The 16,298-nt window shown below is 29.8% G+C and overlaps 1 protein-coding gene across 4 annotated transcripts in view; it reads left to right on the forward strand.

Moving 5' to 3' along the window:
* The window catches only part of Pgm1 (phosphoglucose mutase 1), a 119,190-nt gene that overhangs the window by 67,752 nt on the left and 35,140 nt on the right, over positions 1-16,298 (forward strand). For all 4 annotated transcript variants that reach the window (XM_085823667.1, XM_085823668.1, XM_085823669.1 and 1 more), the window contains one exon: positions 9,364-9,547. In XM_085823667.1, the coding sequence (XP_085679793.1) occupies positions 9,364-9,547 (184 nt within the window). The remainder of the gene's footprint in view (positions 1-9,363; positions 9,548-16,298) is intronic.

Raw genomic sequence — 16,298 nt, forward strand, 5'->3', positions numbered from 1 at the left:
GACATAATTTGGACAGAGAGTATAGCATTTCTTTGTAAATTTACCATGATTTTGTAAACTTTGCTAAATTTCCAGCATTTTTTTTTTTTTTTTTTTTTTTTTATTATTTTTAATTTAAACATGTATTCTGAACTCCTGTTTTTCAGTTTTATTACTTAAAACTTGCATTTTCAATATTGATGCTTAAAATATGCCTCCATGTACTTGTGTACTTTCAAACTTTTCTTTACTTTTAATTTAAACATGCATTCTTAACTCATTTTCATATTTTTAATTTAAACATGTATTCTGAACTCCTATTTTCAATTTTACAGCTTGTAATTTGTATTTTCAGTATGACTGCTAAAAATATGCCGTTATTTATTTATTTACAATTTCACTGTTTAAATGTATATTCTGAATTTGTATTTAAAATTTTTCTTGTTAAAATGTGCATTCTAACATCTATTTTCAATTTTAACTGCTTTTACAAGGCTAAACTTGTATTTTCAATATTACTAATGTGCCCCTACTTACTTATGTACCCTACTTACTTATGTACCTTCAAATTTGCTGTTTAAACATATATTCTAAAATTTTTTCTGCTTAAAACGTGCTTTCTAACTTGTGTTTTCAATTTTAACGGCTTTTCCATGGCTAGGCGACATTTCTGGTCGCCAAGCCAAAAAATCGCCAATGGTATCCTATACTCAAGCTGTTCCAGATCATCAATTTAAATCTGGTAAGATGGCATGCAGAAATTATACAGTTAAAAATATGAAACCATAATTTATGAAATAAAGAGCAATTATGATCTAAAGGGTGCAATAATTAAGAAGAAGGTCCCATAATTTCGTATAACATATCGCATTTTGAGACAATGCAAAATAAGCAGAGTGATGAACAGCACGTTTGCACAACAAAAGGGAAGCAGGAAAGTAAGTGTGCATTTAGCAAAGCGATATGTATAGAGTTGGTTATGATCTAAAGGGTGTCAAATTTTACAAAAAAAAAAAAAAAAAAAAAAAAAAAAGCTTAATATTTATTTGTTTACTTTATTAATTTCTTTCAGTGCGTAAAGCATACATTACGCACATGAGTAATGTATGTGCATTCTTTATGCGCATGTGTAAAGTTTGTGGCTTTGAGGTCCAGATTATAGATTATTCCGGGTAATAGACGTCCGTAATACAGACTTTGTACTGTATACTGTTTGGTCTTAGAGTAGGCACCTTGCTAAAGCAGTATGTTTTATATCAATACACAACTGGAGAATAATTTTGAAATTCAACCATATGAGGACTGGAAATTCAGCTTCTTGATACATTCCAACATGGCAATAAATCTAACACTAGTGATATCATTTACAGACAGGTCTTTGCAGAGCATAGACATAAATATAGAAACTATATCACTCTCAACTGAGATGGATCTGAATCCCGAGATCATGTTGGTGCAACTTTTGTAGTGGAATAAACATTGTTGGGTTTCAATTACACCCAACTTGCTTGGTTTTCTCTTCTGAACTACTGCATTTTATCAGGCTTTAACTTTCCTCTTGAAACAATTTTGCAAGTATTTTATTATCTATGCAGATACTTTGAGTGCTTTAATATTATTGAAAGATCCTACTCTTAGTTCGAATCGTATTATTACCGAAATTTTGAATCTTAATAAGATTCTAAAATGTTGGGGATATCAGATTTTCTACTCCTGGATCCTTCGCCACGATGGCATGAAAGGGATTGAAGTAACAAACATTATTGCTAAAGAAGTACTTTTAACTTGTTTGAGAATCGGTCAATGTCAACTGATCGTGAGCATCTGAAAGGTAATAGAGATCTACTTTGTGTAAACTGCAATGGAATTATGACAATTCATCATATTTTACTGGAATACCGTTGTTTTAAATATTTTCGCCAAAAGCATTTTAATGGTTTTACTCTGAATTCAGAAAACTTATAGGCAGACAATCTCATCATAAATTCTAGTTTTTAGCAGATACTGGCTTTTATTTTAAATTCTAATCTGTTTTTACTCTCGTTCTTATCAAACTTAAACTGTGTTGTAGCTGCACACACACAACCTTTTAACATACTTTCTAATCTTCAGTTCAACCATCTGTTTAGTGCAGATAACCTCATAAGGTTTTATGACAGAAATTGCTATACAAACAAACAGTGTTGCTCTAATTAAATTTCCCTGTTTTGTGTATTATCAGTGAATGTATTTGCAATCATATTCATGCTTCTCATTTTTTTCTACTTAATTAAATATAAACTCAGAAAAAGTATATTAGCATTTAATAAATGTAATATGCAGTTGCCATATTTTCTATGACTGTACTTTTTGCTTGTTCTTGTCTAGGAATTTATTTTATTTGCCTTGGTGTGTCTTGATTGAATTGTTATTAAAGCAGTTACAATTTACATTTTAAGGTAATGAGAGATTAACTTTGCTGCTTTCCTGAATATAATTAACCTCTTCGTCATCCGTAACGCGTCTAGCGCGTTCAAGTGAAATTTCCGCAGGTGGCCGTAATGCGCTTCAAGCGTTCTTCTACATTTTAAAACGCTTTCTAAATGTTTACTTGTTTGAGTTTTTATTTTTGTTTGTTCTAATACTTCCTAGAGGGTAGTACTAATCAGGCATTCTATTTCTAATTGACCCCCCCCCCCCCGTGTTTTATGAATATTCGCACCATTTTACATAAGATACAAGACAGTGAGAGATCTTCAACCTCTACACAGCAGAAAAAGAGAAAAAATGAGGTTGTGAATTCGAAAGACAAGAAGGATATACGTTTGATGAGTATAGTCCATAATAACTCTATAATTGATGTTGAAACACGGAAAAGAACTGTAAAAAAACCAATAATTGTAAAAGATTACAACAAGATGGGAGGAGTGAACCGCCTGGATCAGATGTTATCAAATTAATCCTGCTGTTAGAAATAAGCAGATATATTATTACTTATCCATTATGCGTTATTTCCTTTTAATTTTACTTAATATTCATTTACATTCATCCACTACAAAAGTTATGCATATACAGAGAAAACATCATTACACGCTGCGACAAACAAAGGACCGCTGGGGTGAAGTTTTCGCGGAGAGGAGAGGACGGCGAAAGGGTTAAAGTAGCTTGATCGAATGATGGATTTACTTGTATTATGCAAAATTATCAAAATAATTAATTAAAGTTTGATCTTACTTTATTTTTTGTTATTACCTGAAACCTTTTATTTTAACAGAATGCTTTTTTTTTTTTAGGTCCAAAGGGGCAATTTGCCCTGAAGGACTATTAATTTCGTTTTGGCATTTTGCGTCGAAAGTTTTAAAGGCTGTATTACTTTTCATATCATTGCCACCATATATTATCGCCCTGTTTTATATTTAAAGAAATCAAATAATGAAGAATTTGCATAAACGTATAGATGTTTCTCGCATTATGATAAAACAACGGTACCCAGAGCCATCAAAATTTGAATAACATAATCTTTCATTGAATATGGGCATGTGGAAGCCCTAATTTGAATTTGAAATTTGTTTTATTATCAATTTCAGATTTTGTAACACTTCAACGAATATTTGATTAAAAAACTAAACTATTTCAAAGCGAGCAATGGCAACACTCCAACACGTGAGACTGTGTATCGGAAATTCTAAAGATATGCTCAATTTAAAATTATTTGGCAATTTTGCTCTTGAACTAAATTTAATGGTTTAAGGGCAAAGAACATGATATTTAATAAATAAAGGTGACACACATTATGTTAAAAAAAAAAAAAAGGCCCCTTTGGGCTTAATTTAAAATTTTAAACCTTTCAGATTTTCTTTTTTTTTTTTTTTTAATTTCATTTTCATACTCTCAGTTTCGTGTGTTGTGTTATTGATTATGTTGTATTAAAATCCTTTATAATCACTCTTTGTGGCCATAAAATTCTTAACTGAACACTTTACTTTTAGATATAATGAAGCAATATATATAAACAAACCATGAAAAAAAAACAGTTTAAAATTATTTTTAATAAAATGATTCACAGTAAATATATTGATGAAAAAGTTCAACTTCGACTTTTTTCTTCTGTTTAATGTTAAAAGTAATGCAATTTTGTTTTCTTTTATTACTTCAAAGATACGGCATGTTTGTGGGTGGGTTTTTTTTTTTTTTTTTTTTTTTTTTTTTTCCCTAAGATTTTTTAGTATGCATTACAAAAAGAAACTATAGTGAATAAATTCAAGCTGGATATTTCTTTGACATCTTAAAATATGCACTATACTTCATGTCCATAAATATCTTTATGCAGATTTTATTTTTGCAGCCATTGGTCAACAATTTACTGTCGGTTGCAGAAATACTTTAAATAACACATTTTAGTGTTTTATCATTTTTAAATTCTAAAAATAATCAAATTTTGTAATAATTCTGAAATATAAGGTTTTATATGGTTCCCTGTTTCTTATAAATGCATTTAGTAAATGTGTATGCTCATTGTAAAAAAAAATAAATAAATAAATAGAAAAGAGAAAAGAAAAGAAAAAGAAATTAAATTGGCTCTCATATGGCAGAGAAATTAATCAAGAGGTTTAAATTTTGGAATTTTTATACATTTTATAATACCTAAAATTCAAATTTATATGGTTATTTTTGGGAGGTGGAGTTGGTTAATGTATCATTCAATAGTTCTTTGTGATATACTAGTGTGTACATTCTTTAATTTGTAACTTTGTTGTTTTTGGTAATCTGAAAGCATTTTCACACAAGTAGTTTGTATGTTTTCAAATGTTAAATATGCATTAATAATATTTGTATGTGATATAATATTTTAGAATCATAATCTAATAGTCATACAAAAAATTCATTGACTAGAAATATTTTTCATTTTTAATTTATGCAAAAAATATTACCAATTGACTATGTTTTAATGTTTGAAATCTAGCACTATTTTCTAAAACATAAATTCTAAAAGTTTCTGTGAATGAGATCCCCCTTTTGAAAAAAATCTCTATTGATCAAAACATTTCGCAATTGTATGCATAGCATTGATTTCACAATTGTATATGTCACTTATATATATATATATTGTTTAGATTCTGTTATAACTAAGTGTAAAAGGATCAGAAAATCATAAAATCTATTTCTTCATATATAAAAAGAAATGTATTTTGGTATTTTACAAATTTTTTTAAATTTAAAAATGCCAAACAAGAATATTTGCATCGTTTAAAATAGTTTTAGTTAGAGCTGCAAAAATTTAGGCTGAATAAGTACTTCTTTGGACATGGCACTTATTTATTTCTCAATGGAAGTTATAAAAATTATTATTCTGTTATATTTAATGTGGCACTTTGTGCTAAACTTTTTATTCTTGGCCGCTTATTGTTGTAGGAGCTTTAACTACCAACAAACTAATACCAATTCTAATTCAGAAGTCAAACAACTAATACCATTTATCATTAAACTAATACCATTTATCAGATCTTAACATATGTGAGTAATAATTTGATTCATGATGCATTTTTAAAGCTTTAGAACAAAATAAGATATTTGGCAACTCTTGCAGATCAAAACATATTAAAATATCAAATTTGGAGACAAATGTGCACTTTTGCCTTGCTGTACAATATACAAATACAATAGTTTCTATGCTGGAGATCTAGTTTCAATTCTGAAGATCATTTACTGCTTTCAAGGACAATAGGGCAACAGCAATGCAGTTACCACTCTCGCTAGCAGATTGCATTACCAGACAACAACCACAAAGCATAATAATGAAGGATCTCCGCAAATATACTAAAATTCAATAAAACAAAGTGATTCCAATATTAATGGGACACTGGTTATTTTTAATTAGATCAGATTATTTCTCCCTCTATTTTGCATTCATAGTATTATCAAATATTTAATGATATGTTAACCAAGATTTAAATTATTACTTAAATAAAATTTAAAAAATTAAAAACCTTCTAAATCATTACAGGTAAGAAGTTTGGTATTGTAAGACAAAAGAATAAAAATAGAACTAAACTGTATGTAGGGAGATTAAGGATAGATTCAAATAATTTTATCAATAGCTTCACTGGTAAAGTGACTTTAAACTGAAAAATGTTTTATATTCATTTAAATTGAAAATTATTTCTCCTCAAAAGTTATCTCAAATGGCTGCCTTAATTACAAAAATCTATTTGTATGAAGTCATCAGTTTCATTTACTTAGATGTCTTGATCTTTATTTAGATGTGTTAGTACACTAACTGAAAAAAAAATTAAAAGAACAAAAACTCATGTTACTTGAATGATTTTGAAGCTAAGGACATGAAACTTGCATAAAATCTTTATTTTGTCATGCCTGACATCTTTACAAAATGCAGAATTCCTGTTTCTGCAAAAAATAAATTTAAATGAGAACATGGGAAATGGGATATAAAGTGAAATGGGGAAAAGCTCTTCCAGCATTTTAGAAATACACTCCCTTTACTGTTTACTGTGATTTTCAGTGCTGTGTATCAAAATTGTCCAGGAGTTCTTGCAGTAACAAAGTATATTCACAAAGAATAGTGCCTTGATGCTGTGGAGATTCATAGGTATAGGCTGCAGTGAGGCAGGTCAGCATCTTAGTGTATTTCATGCATGTTCTATTGGATTTAAATTCAGTGACTGTATGGGCCACTTCATAAGCAGGATTCCTTTATGCTGAAGATAATTGTTCATCTGTTCATAGGAAGTTATTGCTGTTTGTATCCCTAAAAAATCTGAAGTGAGAATAAGAATCAATAACCTTACCTCTGTATATTTCAGCATTTCATAGTTACACTAGTAAAAATGTGTTGGTTAGTGCTGCCATTTTAATTGATGCCTACCTCTACCATGATTCTATCACTTTTGTACTGATGCTTTTGATGGATGTCTCAGACTTATTTCATGTGTTTTCTTCCTTCAGATTGTAACACATCTGTTATCACATTGTAAGTAAAAGTAAGACTTATCGGGAAAGAAAATTCTGCTCTAAACCATTGTACTCCAGTCACAATGATCTCTGCATCACTGCAACCAGTTGCATTTTACACCTAAATTAATGAGACAGCAGTTTTGTATTTCCTTCCATACAGATCCCTTTTATGCAACCATTCACTCATGGAATATCAGAACAGTTAAGTTCCTATAGCTGCCGCAAACTCTTTTGCAATCTGGGTTGACGTAGGTGCTGAGAGTGTTGTGGCATGTGTTTGGCATTAACTTTCTTCTCTGCATATATCACCAGATTCTTGACATTGACACTTTTGGCTACTTTTAGGACTTTACAGATCTATTTCAGTTTGGTGTAATGGTTAGACACACTGGACCATATGGTGTAATGGTTAGACACACTGATTGCCATACCGAAATGCCTGGGTTTAAATCACAGAGAAGGCACAGATATTTGTCAGCATATAGTATGAGTGCAGAAAGGGCATCCTGAAAATAACGGCAAACAGAAATCCTCTCAAGAGCTTGCGATAAGGAAAAAGAGATGGAAGACCCTCAAAAATTTTAAATTGGGCAAATTTTAGAAGTCAGAAAGACACAGTAATACTTAATTTGCCTGCATAGATGTGCAGGTGCTGATCTTGTTTCAACCTGTACCTGTTTGTCTTGCTTCCATTCTGTCAGTCGCGTGCATTTCTCTCAGGGTGTCTGATTTCCTTCTCAGTGACATTCCACACATGAAAACATCACCCAACTATTCATAGAATCTTCAAAATTAGAATTTGAAGAATCCTTTTATATAAATATTAAATATATATGTATATATTTCTGCATCATAAAAGGGAATTGTGTTGGACTATGTGATAACATTGACCTTGAGCTGCCAACCAACTATCTTTCATTGGACTTACTAAAGAGTTAATATAAAGTACACTGCGGGGGGAAAAAAAAGAGAGAGAGAGAGAGAGTTCAATATCTCCCGTTTTGTTGGACCAATTGAAAAAATTCAAATTGCTTTTTTCATCTCTCGAAAGCACAACTTAGGATTTATATTAGATTTACATATAACATTGTTCTAACATAGGTATTTGGACACAAAATCAGACTTTTTCAATTTTTTCCCATATTTCATTTCTAAGACTCAAATTATGCCTGGATATTAAATTTTGTAAAATTTTGTGCGAAATTTACGATGAAATTCAAAAATTTATCTTGGCACAATTTTTTAAATTTTTGCCAAGAAGAATTCACTTGGCGAACTTCTTAATATGTGGCAACCTATTTTCCTTTCCCTTCCGTTATGCAAGGGCGGGGGGGGGGGGGAGACATATTATTCCTACCTTTTTACATTGTGCATGAGTGGGAAAAAAATCACATTTTTTCTACTTCCAAATAATTTTAGAAAAGTGTCTAAACCACATTTGATGTTTTATCACTTTTAACAAATATCCCAAATTTCAAAACGCCCCAATATATAAATTCACGTATATCTTTGGAAATTTTGAATAAAAAACTAATTTTTTGCAGGTATGAAATATGGCTTAGAAATATGTCTACTTTAAGATGATGGTAAAAATGTTTTAAAAAAAAATTGGTGTAGATTATATTTCAAAATGTAAATTAATTTAAAAATTAGAAGGTAAAAATGTAGATTATATTTCAAACATTTTTTTGAAAAATTTATAAAAATTATTTTAAAATAAATCATAAAATGGGTGAATTTTATTTGAAATGAACCTAATTTTCGAAATGTGAAAGGAAGAATAAAAAATGAGAGGTTAATAAATATATACTAAACTCAATTAACATTGAGGAGCTAATTTTTTAAAAACTACACGTGCAATTTCTAAAAAACTTAATAGTTTGCCATAATTTGAGTTGTAGAATCGAAATATGGAAAAAAAAGTTGGTATATTATTTTAGAAAAGTCCGATTTTGTGTCAAAATACCTATATTAGAACAATGCTATATATAAATCTAATACACACCCTAAGTCGTGCTTTCGAGACATGAAAAATGCAAGTTGAATTTCATCAATTGGCCCAGTAGAACAGCAGACAGAAAATTGTCCCCCCCTTTTTTTTTGCGCACAGTGTACCTTTTTATAATTCTTCCTTTAATTTTCCCTGCTATTATGTATTAAGGATGCTTAGCTCAGTAACTTTCTTTTTGTGAGATATCATAAACTTATTTACCATAAGTAAAATGATCTTTGCCAATAACAAATTATTTTCATTATTTAATTTTCTTTATTTTAGTTACTTTTATTTCTTAATCTTTTTTAAATGCATGTTCTCAGAGAAGATGGCTTTAGAAAAATAAAAATTATTAGAAAATAAATAATAATAATGATGATGGTCTTCTCTCATATACTCATAAATTACAAACTGTTAATTAAATCCCTGTATTCTTTCAGATATGATTATGAAAACTGTGATGCTGCACCATGTAATCAAATGATTGCTGACTTAGAAGAAGCTATTGCCAAGAAAACTCTGAATAAGCAATCATTTACTAGTGACAGTAAAACTTACACTGTAGACAAAATTGATAATTTTGAATATATTGATCCAGTTGATAAAAGCATAGCTTCTAAACAAGTAAGATAACACTTTATTGTCATTAGTTTTTAGTGCATGAATTCCTTCAGATTTACAAAATTTATTTTCTTATTTAGAATTTTATATAGCTAACTATTCTTATAGTTACATTAGTTTGTACTATCCTCAGATATCATTTGTAATTAAAAGTCTTGAATGTAATTATGTTTTATATAAAAGTAGGTTTAAAAATGATTCATATGTCAAGAATGATTCATTATTTTTTTTGCCAAATTTCAAAATGCTGGTCTTTTATTGTTCAGTAGTGTGTATTATATAAAGACAGAAAAGTGAGTAGACCAATTCTGGCAAATCTGTATATATCAAAAATGAAATCTTAGTTTTATGATTCTGTGTAAAACTGCAAATTGAAGCATTAATTACAGTAAATATTTTTTGTGTTATTTTCAAGAGTATATTTGGAATTTAAAAAGCTAGGAAAATTACCTTAAAGAAACAAGAATACATTCATGCAAAATCTTCACTATTTAATTTCTTTAATTATAATGCAGGGCTGTAATATTTGGTGGCAACGAAGTGTGAAACGCCGTTTATAGTGAACCAAAGCAAAATGCCAGATTGAAATGAATAGCTCTTCAGGACAAGTTGCATTTAATATTTTATAATGCAGAAAACACATGTCAGAGAGAGAAAAAAGTAGCAATTTTATTTGCAGATTGAAAATAATAATTAATGTATATTCAAGTGCAATTTAGGAGCCAAAACGATTTTTTCAATTAAAAATGCTTTCTAGTGTGACTTATTTATAGTGGGGTAGCTTGAATGCTGTATAATATTTTTTGAATAAACTATGCTGTTATTGTGATGTTTCATTTCACTAGGAATATCGGGTGGAAAAAGTTTTATTGTTGATTGTCGTGTCTTATTTATCTCAAATGGAGAGAATTCTCTGCTAGAAATTTTCGGCAAAAACACTTTCTTGATTTTCATGAGCAGCTATGTAATCGTAAATAACTTTCAGTGATTAGTCTATAGCAGTATAAACTTCTGGTGGCATTTCAAAGATTTCATTCACTTCAAAATGATAATGAGAAAGATAGTGATGGTTTTAATTTTTTTCCTCTTTATCTTCTGCTTATTTTTTTTTTAAATTGTAATTATCCAAGGTAATATATACTTATTTATTGCTGTCTTACACAGTATGAAGCGACTGAATATTTTCCATGCAACATATTTTTTTATTTTATTACTTTTCATTCCCATTAGCATTGTAACAAATGAAGCAGCACTGAAACATTCTTTGCTCATTTTTCAGCTGTAACATAATTCTCCTAATATGTAGCAGATTAAAAAAATCCTTCTTTTATGTCTTTTAAAAAAGTCTTTGCAGAAAAATTTTCAATTGGCAGAAGTCTTCCAATGAGCTATAACTTTATAACCAATTGATTGGCACTTACTTCTTAATTTGCCAGTCACTGATTTACTTAAAATACGGCTTTGCTTTAAAATATTCATCCAATAGATGATGAGAAATTACTGATGTCCATATATTTATATTCTTTTAAAATAAGGTTGCTCTATTAAGGTAATCTTATTTTAAAAGAAGGGTTTAAAATAAGATTTTAAATTTTACACTGGTGTCCTTTTCTTCTAATTTGATCTATCTTCATTTTTTAAACATTTCATTACTAAAAGTGAACTAAAATATTGGCAACTGAAGTTTATTTAAAACCACTTGAATACTTTTGTTTTTGAAAATATTCTTTTTTGAAAAAAGAATTCATTATTTTTAGGATTGTTTGAAAGGCAGATAATGGCAAATTAACAATTTTTTTAGGGGGAGGGGAAGGCAGAGAGATTCAAATTTATTTTTTAATGAGTTACCAGCTTTTAAGCTTCAGCTTCTTTAATAATTTTTACCTTGTCTTCAAAAGTTTAACACTTTCATTTCTTAGTAATCATATTAACCATGAAAATATTATTTTTAGATCCTAATTTTCCTGCAGGTCTTAAAAATATTTTTTGTTATCTTTCATACATATATTTTATTTGAAAAGCTATATTTGTAAATTTATTGAAATTTTAAGGTATCGTATGATTATATTTAGAATTCCCAGCACTAACCTCTAAGCCCGATTAACTGCATGTGTGCTAAATGCCACTTATTAAACTCAGTGGTTAAACTCAGCTGCTTATTACGTTTAAATATATCCAAACAAAACTAAATAAATACTAATCAAAAGAAAAACCATCGTTTATTAAACTCAAATTGGCAAAAGACTGATACTTCATTACCAGAATATCTTATACCATCAAAGCTGTCCATAGTTCATCCATTTAACATATTGTGGACTGTGGCTTTATTGTTCAGGTATGTAGTGCTTCAATAAAATGGGTTTGATTAATTTTTGTTTTTTACCTCGTGATTCCTATAACACTGTTTTCAAAGTTCTTTGTCCACACTGAGTTTCAGGGGGACAAAATTTCCTTGTCTTAGATTAATAAAAGCAAAAACTACTTAATTTAAAATGTCATTAAATAGATATCTTTCTTTCATTTAGCTGCAAAATATCTGCAAAAAAAAAGGACATTTTTTTTAATACAGATTCGGCAAATTCTAATCTCAATCTTCAATGGAGATCACTCAATCTCTTAGAGTAGGCATACTGTAAATGAATGAGAGTTCCATCTTGAATGCCAGCTGATAGGAAATGGAATGCAACTTCAATATCCCATCTTTTAAAGTTTCTGCATTCAAAATTTTTCCTTTGATTTTTTCCCTTAGATACATTATTCAGGGTTGCCACACTGCCTGGAAAAGCAGGAAGTCAGAAAATTCGAAAATTGACCCAAAAAGGTCAGGGAATTTAAATATTTTAGTCAAAATCTGGGAAGTCAGGGAATTTCATATGGGGATACCAAAAAAAGCGATTTTTTTTTCAATGTTGGAAAGGATCATTCTCTTGGTGAATTATGTATTGCATGAGCATTATTTGGGCAGCTGGTGTAGAGCCAGTTTTCACAGCTCTAATCAGATTGTCTTTTAAAAGGAAAAGCAAGTTTCTTGTCTTTTAGAAAGGTAAAGCAAGTTTCCTTCAACTTTGGTTTCCAGTACCTGGAGAACCTAGAGGCACGTGTGTGTGTGCAGTGCATGTTGAACTAAAGAAAATATCTTCCCATTCTTGTATAAGCAAAATTGATTTAATCCTAGTCTGCGGTACACACTGGATTTCGCAACATTATGATGAGCAGTAAACGGTCATTTTGGTGTTGGCAACAATTTTCAGAATCGGGCCAAGGCTGTACCGTATACTAGGATTTACTACAAAATCTTTTAAACTTTTCTTTTTAATATATGCCCTATTTGTCATTTTGTGGTAAAATAAAAAAATATTAATCAGTCATCTACTGTAACCGTTTAATATAACTTTATTCACCAAAATATTGTTGATTATTATAATTCAATTTTTATTCTTTAAGTAATTAACTTATTTTAATGTTATTCATAGCATTTATTATGGTTTTTCCTTCTAAATTTATTTATTATTAATTAATAGTACTTTTGAATTTCAGGAAATTTTCTGTGGCATACTTCTGAAACTAATTCTAGCAGTATGATGACATATCATTATGAAATTTAATGCACATATTTTTTGATTATGTATGCTGCTAAATAAATATGAAATATCTGAGTTTAATTTAAAATGTCATTAAATAGATATCTTCCTTTCGTTTAGCTGCAAAATGTGCAAAAAAAAAGACACTTTTTAATGCAGATTCAGCAAATTCTAATCTCAGTCTTCAATGGAGAAAACGACTCCTGTTACAATTATAGTAGTAAAACTTTGGGGATTATATATATATAAGTCATATGTAATTGGCAAATTTTTGTATTTTCAAGTGGTACCATAATTAATTTGCCTCATAGCCAGCACGCACTACATGGATAAACCAGAATTTCCTTAAAAGACACCTGGAAAAGTCAGGGAATTTCATTCTCCTGTTTGAGGGGCAACCCTGATTACGTTCACAGTGAGTTTTAAAAAAAAGTTCATGAAATGCTTGCTTCTTAGCATTACTTTACAGTTAAGAGTCTTTGAATGAAAAGGCGATAGAAATTATAGAATAAAAGCAAGGCAAGCATTTGTCATGTTTGTAATCATGAAGTGGCTGATTGACTAAACAGGCAAAAGGCAATCTTCCTGCTGGCTGGAAACATAAGGTTTGAAATTTGAATAAATTACTGGAAGACACGCTTTTTTAATCTGTTATGTACTTAACTTGTAACATGTCGAAAATGCCAAATGAAAAGACTTGGAAAGGATGAAACTGATTACTAAGTGAAAAAGACAATTTGTTAAAAGATTTTTAATATAGCCAGAGAGGGGAAAACTAAATTTAAATTGGGAATTTCTCATACAGCATTGTACAGTTTGCTTAATCAATGAATTATAATTTATGAAAAATAATTAATAAATGCTTATGACTCAAAGAAGCGAGAAAGAAAAAAAAATCAAGATATGCTGAAATTGCTTTTCTGAAATGGTTTGAAGCTATAAAATTAAAGAATGTTTCTATTCCTAAAGCTTTTTTTACTAATTCACTAAATGCTAGGAGAAAATTTTGTATCAGATCATCATGCTGCTGATAATTGATAAAAACTTTTGATTTGGACTGCTAAATAAATACAAGCCACACGAAATATACATAATTAGACTGTGTTACAGAACATTACCAAAATATACATTAATATTTAAAAGTGAAACAGCAGTTGGTTTATGAAACTGATGGAATAAGTTACTATGTTATTGATGTGCAATATGGACCCAACAGCTAACAGGACACCATTGGTTACTTAAGCAGAAAACCTTGATGTTTGAAAGGAGTCAAGAATTTACTTTTGACTTACCGCAGCGACAAGAACCCGTGGGTGACAAGTACTGTTTTAACTGATTTTCTTTTGAAAATGAGGCAATGAACCGAAAAATGAAAAAATAGTTTTATTAGGGTTACTGTGCAGCACTCGCACCTCTGATATCTTTCTGTTAGTGTTTCTACCTAAAAATACAATTTCTAATATTCTTTTAATTTTAGGGTATTATAAAAGCTTTTAAATATCAATACCAAAGAGATGTTCAGAAAATGATGAACAGAATTAATTGCATTGTATGAAAATGCAAACAGTTTAAAGGACATAAGTAAGTTCATATCTTTGCTACAGGCCTTACATATTTATAGTTAATGTAGAAAGTTAACATCTTAAAAATCGGTCAAAATCTGCTTTTGAAATGTAGCAAAAGCCTCAGAGGAACTGCAAACAATGGCCAATGTTTCAGACATCAGTAAAGGAACATATGAAGATTTAGATATGTCTCAGTTCATAACAATATTGAGACAACTTGTGTAGAAACTGACTATGAAAGTGGTGGAAAATCCTGCAGAAACTGACATTGAAAGTGATGCAGAAAAAAAATGATGACATGCCATCATAAATCAAATCTAGGAAAGTACAGCAAATTGTACAAAACTTGGGCTGAAAGATGCTGATCAAATGAGTTATTTGCAGTTTTATGAAATTAAAAATGCAACTAAGAAACTGTTACTGAACGATATGAAATAAACTCAAAATAGTTGTATGTAAAAAATGAAATTTCATCCAGAACGTAATTATAAAAACTTTTTAATGAATTTTAAAAATTGATTAAATAGTTTAATTTTTAGCATTAAATTTTAATTATTTTGCTTGAAAAGTTTAAAACTGATATCACGGTTTACAACACACAAATCACTGTCTATTAAACTCAGTCGCTTAATAAACTCAAATACATTTGGAAGAGAAGTGATTTTAATAAGTGATGGGTACTATATATACCTCGTACAGATACATGAATAATTGGATAGGATACCATAATTTCACCATAAGTTTTACAAGTATAGTCTTACAATACTAACTGTGCAGCTTTGCCCCAATTTTGAAGGAGAAGACTCTGGGGATACCAAAAGTCTCCCACTCGTGTTCCTTTACCACCAAGCTTTACCACCACTTGAAATTACAGTTATCCATCCTTCTCTGGGTTTCGAACCAGGGCCCATCGGTATGGCAGTCTGTATTTCTAACCTCCATGCAGTTTGGGTCTTTATATGTATATGTAAGAAAAATAAAGAATGTGTAAAATATTAGCAGTGTAAATTAATTTTTTTTCTCTATTCTAAAAATAGTAATCTCTCTTTGCACTGCGTCATTTCGAGAAAAATCAATGTCGTATGACTCTTACGTAATTCTGGTGATGTAAATTGAACTAAAATTCAAGCAGCCAATAATAATTTTACAGCAATATTAACTATCCAATCAAAATGCTCTGAAAACCAAAACTAACTCAGTCTGACTTGAGATTTCATCCTGATCATTAAGCACTTGCTTTCTATGCTTTGGCCTGGCCGCACTGCAGTCTGTCTGCTCTTTCATTCATATTGCAAGTTTATCTAAAATGTAAAATCTATTGGAATAGGCGCAATCAATGTGCCAACTTGATTGTCGCCACAACATGTTTGCTAAAATAAAAAAAGAAGATTTAAATCTGCATCCACCTCCAATTTCATAGTCATTGTGGATCAACACTTCTACATCATCCAAATTCCTGATTTTGAATCTATTACATATATATATATATACCTCATGCAAGAAAACAATATATACACTGGTTATCATAAATTAAGGAAAAATCACAAAAGTCATGATTACTGAAAAAGTTACATGTAGAATTTAATGAAACTTACCCACAATACACAA

This window comes from Stegodyphus dumicola, chromosome 9 (genome assembly GCF_044657685.1).
Source record: "Stegodyphus dumicola isolate Sdum_Otavi_A_Nest chromosome 9, ASM4465768v1".
Classification (NCBI taxonomy): Eukaryota; Metazoa; Arthropoda; class Arachnida; order Araneae; family Eresidae; genus Stegodyphus; species Stegodyphus dumicola.